Source organism: Lactuca sativa, chromosome 3 (genome assembly GCF_002870075.4).
Source record: "Lactuca sativa cultivar Salinas chromosome 3, Lsat_Salinas_v11, whole genome shotgun sequence".
NCBI lineage: Eukaryota > Viridiplantae > Streptophyta > Magnoliopsida > Asterales > Asteraceae > Lactuca > Lactuca sativa.
Window position 1 is genome coordinate 164704545 of NC_056625.2, and position 11151 is coordinate 164715695.

The 11151-nt window shown below is 34.8% G+C and overlaps 1 protein-coding gene across 1 annotated transcript; it reads left to right on the top strand.

Moving 5' to 3' along the window:
- The first annotated feature begins 8681 nt into the window (after positions 1-8681).
- LOC128133058 (uncharacterized) lies at positions 8682-10482 on the top strand. Its single transcript, XM_052770068.1, has one exon. The coding sequence runs from the start codon at positions 8935-8937 to the stop codon at positions 10321-10323; it is 1389 nt and encodes a 462-aa protein (XP_052626028.1). The 5' UTR covers positions 8682-8934; the 3' UTR covers positions 10324-10482.
- Positions 10483-11151: the final 669 nt, after the last annotated feature.

An 11151-nucleotide genomic window follows, 5' to 3' on the forward strand; every position in this document is an offset into this window, starting at 1 on the left:
CATGGCTCGCAGGATGAAGGAAGGGGACTCGGTTGTTAGTCATGTGCAAAGAATGCAACTCTACATAGAGCATTTGGTCAAGCTCAACGTACATTTTGATGATGAATTGGCCATTGATATGGTCTTGAACTCATTGCCTGATTGTTATGGTCAGTTCATCCTAACTTACCATTTGAACAACACCGAGCAGACATTGGCCCAACTGCACAACTTGTTGCAGACAACTGAGGCAGGTATGTAGGGTAAAAGTATAGCCTCCAATCCTGTTAGTGCCCCTATCTTAGCTATTGGGTAGAGAAAGGGGAAAAAGAGGAAAGGTCCTCCTAAGAAAAATTTGAAGGGCAAGGCCCAAGCCGGGTCATCTAGGAGTGGCCCAAAGGCCAAGCCTGATGTTGTCATTCCACATGTTTCTGATCCAAAGGATGTTGATTGCTTTTATTGTAATGACAAAGAGCATTAGAGGTGAGACCTGGTAGAGACCGGTTGGGTTAAGGACTTGGATTATGGCTTTAGTAGGATGATTATGTGGTCAGGGTGTGGCATTGTGTGGTGCATAAGCTAGGGTAGCCTTATCGATTGGACTCTCAGAAACCTGGTGGCTAGACCAGGTGTGAGACCGGTAGTCTCAACGGTGTATTGAGGACTTTATATCCCAATTTAGTTAATGGATGTAGTGGATCAGAAGATTCAAGGTGAAATGCAAGTGTAAATCTTTAGATGTTTGGTTATGAGTTATGTGCCTAGGTGGCTTTTGGTAGAGACTCTTCTGATTATGTTTCGAATTGGTTTCAATTGTGTGGAGGTTAGGCATTGTAGTAGTGTCGTGTTGGGTCGACAATTATGTGGTCAGTGATTTGTTCAGCACTAGAAGGTTTTGATCAGAGTGTTGGTTTCCAGGAGGATGGTAAGGAGTGATTTCGAGGACAAAATCTAATTTAACTGGGGAGAGTTGTAATGCCCTGTTTCGAATCGTTTCCTAATATGGGGTGATGACCCGAAGACCAAGTATCATCAGGTTTAGGGCCTTTGAGGAAAAGAGATTTAGACCCAATTGGGTATGGGGAATGTAATTTGGATGATCCGGGAGTTTGGTTTGTGTTTTGAAGCCAAGGGGTATTTCGGTAAAGTGTCAGTTTGGTCTTTTATGGAAATTGGATTTTTGTTCGGGAAGTTTTAAGGCAAGTATGAGTTGATAGAAGCGTAGAGCTTCTCGTTACCTTTTCGTGGATATAAGGATCGTTGAAAACGAACTTATAATGAAGAATTTATGGACTTCGGAAGTTTGGTGGTTTTAGGGTTAAACCGAGTACGTGGGGCTTACACAAGTGTACACATGGCGTACTATGGCTAAGGATAGTACATAGGGCGTACAATGGTGTACACTGGGCGTACCAGAAGTACGTTGGACGTACTCTAGTCAGACCCAAACCCTAATTTAGGGTTTTGGACCCTATTTAAACTCCTTAACTCACCGCCAAACCCTATTATCTTCAGCCTCCATCCCTCGAAACTCTAGAATCGAAACCCTAGCCCCCATTTGAGTGGTTTTTTAGCTTTTGGTGGTATTTCATGCTTTTTGGTGTTCATAGAGGAAGAAGGAAGTTCTTGGAGAAGTGTGGGATTGCTTGAAGCTTTTGGATCCAGACTTGTTGCATCTTGATCTACATTTCGGAGGTATAAAGTTTCTGTCCTGATGACTCTAGGTGTTATATCTAGTTTAAGGAGTATTTTGGGTTCATTTTGGTCCTTAGAGTCATCCTTGTGAGTATGAGCTACTCCAAGAGCTTAGAATATTGGATCTTGGCCTTTAGGAGGTCCTTTGTTTATAAAAATGTCATATTGATGAATTATGTTGGATCATGCATGAGTTTGATGTTTATTTTGGATGTTATTAAGGTTTTGGTCCCATTAAGTCATGCAAAGGAGTAAAGTTGCCAACTTTACATGTTAAGACATCTCATTAGGGTCATATCTGAGTGTGGAAGTCATTGTCTTAACCATTAAGAGCTTAATATGGATTTTTAGTCCCTGATGAGTACGTTGGGCGTACTCAAGAAGTACGCTTAGCATAATGGAGGTTTGGTGTATCAGTCATTTGTTCTTTGTGCTTCGAGGGTGAGTATGATGGGCGTACTCCCCAGTTTTCCATTTTGGGCCTTTTGAGATTTGGGCCTTGTTTGGTCATTGGACTTCTGACTTTGGGTCATGGATGGACTTAGGGTTTCCATGGAAGTAGGTCCATGATGGTTTTGGGGCCCAATTGGGTTATTGGGCCATAATGGGATTTTGTTGCTTTTGATTTGGGCTTTGGGTTGCCATTTTGGGCTTTTGTGTTGGACCTTGGTTATAGAACAAGTAAGAAAAGGGTAAAATAGTCTTTTACCCTGTAGGAAGTGGGTTTATGGAGTGGGCCTCGGGTTTTGGGTTATCAGGTTAATTATTGATTAAGATTGTATTTATTGTTAGTTGGTGCAAGGTTATCCATTTCAACGATCTGAGCAGTTATTTGATTATCAGCGGATTAAGGTGAGTTTCCTCACTAGGTTTAGTGGGTCTAAGCACCAATGCCGACCAATGATCTGTTATGCTAGAATACTAGATGTCTGTGTAACTCTTGTATGTGTATGTGCTTTTATGCTTACTGGGCGGGGCCCGATGGTTACTCTACATGCTATTAGCTTGTTATGCTTATATGATTTGCATGTGGGTAGGTCCCGTTATGCGAGTTTTGGAAGGGCCCTTATACTCAGTGGACGGGGCCCGTTATATGAGTTAGGGCGGGGTCCATTATACTCAGTGGGTGGGGCTCAGTATATAAGTTTGGGCAGGGCCCGTTATACTCAGTGGGCGAGGCCCGTTATATTCAGTGGGCGGGGCCCGTTATGCAAGTGTGAGCGGGGCCCATTACACTCATTGGGTGGGGACCATTATGTGTTTAGTTATGCATGGTATGTGGTATTTTGGGGGAACTCACTAAGCTTTGTGCATACGGTTTTTATGGTTATGGTTTTAGGAACTTCTGGTTCGAAAAGGAAGGGCCCGACTTGATCGCAACGCATCCACCCATGTTTCCGCATTATGATGATTTTGGAATTGTACTCTGATAACTGTTTTATTATAAAAGTACTTTTGAATATTTGGTTAAGCAGATATTAAATGTTGACTTAAAGATAATTAATGTTTTGGTTGAATTCAAAATGAAATTTTTACCTCATAATTTTCGGATGTTACATATGGATGCGTTTATACAAAACCAATACACAATAGATTTCCAAACTATGACTTATATATCTCTGTTTTAAGAATAGAAGATAATATCGTCTTAGAATTACTCATGATGAATCTATGAAGTAAACTCTAAGCATCGGTTTAACCAATACTCAAAATACCTATTTTCTAAGTACTCATGAATATTGCAGTAATCCATATGCAAAATATTCCATGAAAATCTTGAATCAATACATACTCCCTAAAGTATGACCGACTGTGGCATTTCAAATAAATTAATAGTCAGGAAATAAAACATGCAAAGTGAAACATAAGAATAAATTAATTGACTATGATATCATACTCTTTGAACATAAATAAATCTATATTACTTAATCATCATTCAATTCCAATTTATTGTTGTTATATTATTTAAAAAAATCAACTAAATACTAAAATCTAAATCTAATATCATCTCTTAGCGCAATGCTCTTAGCATGCTCGAAGTGCTTGATCTTGCTTAAACCCTTTGTAAGAGGATCAACATGATTCTCCTCTAATGATACACGAGTTTGCCTTCTTCAACTTGATGTCAGTTATAATGGTATTTTCTTTCGATGTGTCTTGATCTCCAATGATCCTGTAGTTCTTTGGTTACAGCAACTGCACTTTCGTAGTCGTAGAAAATCTCCAGGGGCTTTTGGATTGAAGAAACAACTCCAAGGTTTCTAATGAAATTCTTTAACCATGATAATTCATTTTCTGTCTCGCTTGTTGTGATGTACTCTAATTCACAAGTAAAATCAATCATTATTTGCTGCTTGGAATCTTCCAAATCACCGCTCCGCTATTCAATAGAAACACATATCTAGATAACGAATAACTATTATCTCGATTTGATTGAAAACGGGCGTCACTATAACCATTCACTTTATGTTCATCTTTACCATCGAAAACTAAGATCTATTTGAAAAAAGTTGTGAATCATCGTAGGGAGGGTAAGTGTGGTCGAGAAGATTCATCGAAAGAAGAAGGTAGTCTGAACAAATTACATGGCTTAGGGAAGGGCATCTTGAAGATTTGTTATGGGATGATCTGAATTAAAAAAACCATATAATATTTCCCCAAATCATTCATCTGTTTCTATATTGTTTATTGCATGATCTGAACTAAAAAATAGGGGGTTTTGATCGAGAGCTCTTGGGATTTGCATGTATTTGTGATCTTGATGAATAGGGAACAATAGAGAAGAATACAATGGGGTTTATCAATTTTCAGTGTGCATGTATGTTTTCATTTTTGGGTTACTAGTTTTGTACTAGATCTATGAATTCAATCCTTTTAGAAGGAGAAGACAATGGAGTTTACCAATTTCTAGCATTTTATTATTTAATTGTATGTTTATCAAATTTCATTATGTTGAGTTGTAGGTAAGTGATTAAAGAAGAAGACAATGGAGTGGGTAAGGTTGGTGGTATTTTTTTGAGAGAGTGATGAGAAAGATAGTGAAACTAAAGGGTAAAAATGTAATTTCATATGGAATTAACATTAGGTTTTATAAAGTTAGTCATTAGTTAGTCCTAAGGACCATTTGTGTGCGAAGTTTTCTCTAAAAGGTCCAATGGAGTGCTAAGTTTTATGGAAAAGGACCATTCATGCACAAAAATTATAAGGATTGCTTTGGGGACAATATTAAAACCATAAGGACCATATGTGAAATTTTGTCATATACATATGTGTTATTGCCATGAAACCCCTTAAATTTACACAAAAAATCAGTTATTGCCAACGTCCGTTTTTGTGCATAAATGCTTAATATTTGCACTTTTTTTTCATATTTGCCATTTAACAGGTTAAAGGCTTGTTGGTAGGTCACCCCACACATGTTAGTCGGTCACCCTAACTGTTAATCACACCACCATCGTCTTTTCCCCTCAAACACACATGGTTTTATAACTGAAACACAACATACACACACATTCAAGCAATAATTTAGAACTTAAAGAATATTTCAAAACAAACTCCAGATTTCAGAACAAACTCTAATAAGGAAAGGATTTTCGATTTAGTACTAAAGAATCTAGTGTGCATCGATTTCAAATTGAAGGTCTGGGTTTGCTCTTGAAACGAGATTGTGGAAACAAAATTTAGAACTCAAACAAGAAGAATTCAAACAAGATTTGGGTTTGTTCTTGAAAAACACATACACACATTAAAAGAACTCATAACTCAAACAAGATTTTTTGAAAAAACATTTCAGATTTGAGATCGTTTGTTCTTGAAAGACCTGGGTTTGTTCTCACCTTCTCCACATCAATTTATACCACCCATGTTCTTGAAGATTTGGATTCTGAAATACGGGTTTAAAGCAACATGAACACAAACAACCATTAAAACACAAATTTGGGTTACCATGCCTAGTGGGAAGATGAACACAAATTTGGGTTTTTTAAGATGAACACAAATTTGGGTTTGTCTGATTATTATAGATTGGATACACAATGTGTTTGACTTTCTCATTGACCGATGGGTTGATATTCAGAGATGCACCAAACCTTCTTCAATCGAGCACAAAGCCCCACCCATTATTGTTTAATCAATCAGGTAGGTTTTTCAAAAAGAATATGATTTCAGGCATGTATGATGAATCGATTAGCAGTAGTTGGAGAAGACATTGAATAGTAGAAAGGGTTTAGGGTTTACGATTTTGCTTTTTATTTCCTTTCTTTTTTTTGATGAAACTTGATGAAGATGATGGTGGGAGGTAAGTATCGATGATGATGGTGAAGTGTTGAAGCCATGTTTTTACCTGATAGGTAGAAGCCTGATGAAGACGCACCACTCTTGCAACCGGTTAACAAGAGTGGATTATATACCGTGGAAACAGATCTAACAGATCACTACAACACAATAACATCCTATATACCATGATACAGAACAAATCACTACAACATAGCAACATCCTAAGTACCAACAATCCAAGGAATACATGACCATATACACTTAGATGTGAGATTGACACCCGGACAAGTGATCCTACTCTAGAGCCACAACTAAGCAAGGAACAAGCAAACAAACCTGCTAACCTACTAAATGGGAAATATGAAAACAATTGTGCAAATATTAGGCATTTATGCACAAAAAATGGATATTAGGTATAAATGAATATTTAGTGTAAATTTGTGGGCTTTTTGGCAATAACTCTCTCTCTCTCTCTCTCTATCTAACTATCTATCTATATATATATATATATATATATATATATATATATATATATATATATATATATATATATATATAGAGAGAGAGAGAGAGAGAAAGAGAGAGATTCCTTATTATTGAATTTGTGGGGCAATAATCTCTTGAATTTTTTGTCATCCTCCACCCCTTATTTTTGCTAATTCCTACTAAATCGACTAAAAAAAATTTTGATTTATGGATTCAAATGTGCTTTCAATGATTCTTTTTTGGTATACATATGAATGTATGTGTTTTAAAGTGATTATTGTTGTTGCAATGTGGTTTGAAAGGAGACGACAACGTTTTTCATCATTCCCTATCTTGATCCATACATTGTTTAAATTGAGATCGACACACTAATTGAATCAAGATTCTAGGGTGAATAAAGAAGAACGGTATGATGTTTTGTGCATTTTCTCCAACAAGTGTAAGGTGGAACAAAGATATGGGGTTTTTGGAACCTCTTGATAGTGAAAGATAAACTTATAAGACTATGATCGATTGTGGAAAGAAATGGGTTGGTATAAGATAGCTTTATATATATATATATATATATATATATATATATATATATATATATATATATATATATATATAGGGTGAGGTTCAATAAAGAACCATAATTAACCAATGAACCAATGAACCAATCTTTTTTTCAACTTTAGAGCTTATTTTTTATCAAAAAAAAAAAAAACTAAAAATACAAAAATTCATAACTTTTTATCCTTTTTCCAATGATATAAAATTCGATTTTTTTACGTCAAATTCACAATGTAAATTTTTGAAAATTCACAATGTGAATCCGGATTCACACGGTGAATCCGAAAAATATTTTTCACATTCACAATGTTAATATATGAATTTAGATATTTTTAGATTTTTTTTCAATAAAGAATAAACTCTAGAAATTGAAAAAAAGATTTGGTTCCTTGAATAACCAATAATTATGGTTCTCTATTGAACTTTTCTATATATATATATATATATATATATATATATATATATATATATATATATATATATATATAGGGGACGGTTCCCTTGAGATTAAAAAAAAAAAATTAGAGATCTTGAGATTCAATCTCAGCCATGTATTTCTTATTTGCCGCTCTAACGCTCCAGCGTACCGGCAGTAACGGACTATGCCTAATCATAAATGATTATATGGCAGAGAGGTATAATCATATATGACTATGCATGTTTATACATATATGCCTAATCATAAATGATTATACATATATGTCTGTTCACAAACTGAGTAATCATATATGATTATGACAGTTGGTGGTAGAAAAGGTGGTGGTGACAGAGACAATGGTGATATAAGTAACGTATGTGATAGTGGTGGGGTCGGCTGGTGTCAGAGGTGGTGGTAGGAGTGGTGGCGGTGTCGATTATGGTGGTGGGGGCGGTGGCGGAGGATAAAGGAATGAGTGACGCTGTGTAATCATTTATGATTATACCAGACCTGCCGCGCCGGTATGCCGGAAGGTTATTGTGGCAGATGTGAAATACATGGCTGAGGTTGAATCTCGAGATTTCTATTTTATTTTTGATCTCAACGGAACCTATCTCTATCTATCTATCTCTCTCTCTCTCTCTCTCTCTCTCTCTATATATATATATATATATATATATATATATATATATATATATATATATATATATATATATATATATATATATATATATATATATGGAGAATAAAAAGTAAAAAGATTTTTGAAAAAAAGTAAAATCGTATTTTTAAATTGGTAGACGTTGTAATTTTTTGAACATGATGCAATCTATTAATTTATTCAAAGGTTAGATCAAGCTCGTGATTATGAACAAACAATAAGGACCATTTCTGTAATTTACTTAAAAAAAAAAAGCAAATACTATAATAATCATTTCACATGAAACTTGGGGCTAATAAAACTAAATTGATAGCTTGGTAGTGTATTGTTACTATTATATGTTTTACGTGAGATTTTTGTAATTTTAATAGTTGGAAGGCTTTGAATTCATTATTCTTATTGATAATATATACGAAAATAATAGTAATAATACACTACCAACGTTACAACTTTTATATAATAATAAATGGTGCAAAATTAAAAACTTATATAATCTGTTTTTATATATTTTCATAGTAAAGGTAATTCCCATACTTTATAAAATATGTTTTTTCGTAGTATATAATTATATATATTTTAAAGTCACAGATCATAAGTCATAACTACCAAGCGTATGTGTGCGTGAGTGAGAATACGCTTTAGAGAGAGAGAGAGAGTAAAATCGATCTTGGGCTTCCCCAAGATCCAGTCTTTACCAAATGGATTCCATTCATGTGATCAGATTAGCCTTTTGTTCTCCATGATCTTAACAAATTCGATTTAGGGTTTATCGTTTCCTAAAATTTAGGGGTTTTCGTTTTTGCTAGTTTCCTCTGTTTTCTTCATTTTTTCTGCTGAATTTCAATCTGGGTATTCTCGATCTTGAATCATGAAACAAGATCATGAGCAGAAGATTCATGTGTGCAGATATTGTGAACAAAGTTTTTCGAATGGGAAGAAGCTGGGAGGTCATATGAGGGGTCATTTAGCGTTAATTTCAGCTAGCAGAAAAAAGGGTACTCGAGAAAATGATCAAGAAGCTATTAATCGCGAAAAGGGTGTTCATATTTTTGATGATGATGCTGATGATGATGATCACGTAATCAAGAAAAGTAAATGTTTTGATCAAGATTATCATCCTAATGGCAGAAAACAGGGTATTCAAGAACATGATCGAAAAGTTATCAATGTCGGAAAGCGTCTTGATGAGGAAGATAGCGAATTAATCAAAATGAGTCACCAGCGATTGGGTTTTTACGAAGCTTATGATGCTAATGGCAGAAAACATGGGATTCAAGAACATGATCATGAAGTCGTTAATGGCGACAAGTGTCTTGATTTTGATGATGATAACGACGAAAATCGAAGTCAACAAACAATTGATTTTGACCAAGATTATGGCGCTAACGTGTACGTTCTAAGAGAGAACCCTAAAAGATCATGGAGGGTTTCGAGTTCAAATTCAAATCCAAATTCATCAAAAGCTTTTGCTTCACACAAAAGATGTCATTCTAGAAAAGAATCGATCAAGAACACTGTGTGTGAAAAATGTGGTAAAGGTTTTGATTCAGTGAAGGCTTTGTATGGTCATATGCGATGTCACTCCATCAAAAGATCTCAGCCGTTGGATGAATCATCTGCATTTTCGTCATCAGATGAACATGAACATGATGATGACGAAGAAGTAGCAAACCCTGTAAGAAAAAAGAGATCATGCACAAGGTACAAGTCTCCTAAGCCTAATCACATTTCCACTAGTTTTAGCTTTTCCAATGATGACGAAGTTGTAGAAGCGGCGTTAAACTTGATGATGCTTTCTAGGGGAGTTAGAAGTTTGGATGGGGTTAAATCCGTAATTTCACATGGCTATTCAAGAACTCTTGAAAAGACTGTTGGAGTTGACTTTTTGGATGATGGGTCAATGGAGTTTTGTAAATTCAAGAGCAATTCTGAATTGGGTTTGAGAAAAGATTTGGTTGTGGGGTCCGGGTCGGGTCAAGATAATACGGGTCGGTTTGGGTCAACTCTAGTGAAGTCCAAGTCAATTGGTCAAGATTTTACTGATTCTGAGATGTCAATCGAGTTAAAAAGAAAATCAAAGGACTATAAATGCCCGATTTGCTTCAAAGGATATGTGTCAATTCAAGGTTTGGCTAAACATGAAAGGGTTCATAACAAAACCGAAAGCAAAGTGATAGAGAGTGATTTTATTCCTGATATTCATAGACTTGTTGATATCAATCTAAAGGAGGTATCACAAGCACAATGTAGGTACTAATAAAAAGTTTTGATTGTTTCATATTGTGTTTCTAAAGAATAAATCTTGTATTTGAATCTTTTTGGTCAATTGTATACAAGTTGGCAATGGATTAGTGAAGTTGTAGATGTTGAAATCATTCTGTACTAAATGGCTCACTTTATAAAACAATCTTTTCGGTTCTTCATTTGAATTTTTTTTGCTTAAAACAACATAGTTTTGGATTTTAAAAGAAAAAAAAAGGAATGATTTGTTCTAGTTAAATTGATTGTTAAAAATATAGAACCGATTAACCTTGAAATAATTGGTTGTGAGTGTTGACATCACTTGAAGCAAAAGAATGTAAGTAGAAAAAAAACAAAGAGAACAAATATATTGCCAGATTGGCAACTAAGCTAAAGGTAGTTGTTTACAAGTCATTTTTATGTCCTTATCCTTTTGCTTTGGTACAATTTATAAATGGATAAGATAACTTGCATGCAGAATATGTTTTTTAACTGATTTTTTTATTAGAAATATATTTGGAGCTTATTTTTATATTACAGAGAATATATTTTTTAAGATCAATGTTTAAAGGTCTATATTTAAGTTTATAGGCAATAGCATCCATGTCATTGTTTTTATTACATGTAAGAATGGTCGAGAGTTCTGAGTTTTAGGTTGTGTTTGGCGCGTCACAACTACTGATAAGTTAGTTTAATCTTGGAGTTTTTTTATGTTGTCGTATTTGAAAAGTCAAAAAGTAGCTTATAAACTAGCTTTTCGAAAAGCTAATTAGGCTAGCTTTTTAGAAATTTTTTAAATTTTTTTCCAAATATACATCTTAATTAATTATAGAAACACATACTT

What these genes read in the sequence shown, in the direction of transcription:
- LOC128133058 (XM_052770068.1), top strand. Translation starts at nt 8,935, where the DNA reads ATGAAACAAGATCATGAGCAGAAGATTCATGTGTGCAGATATTGTGAA.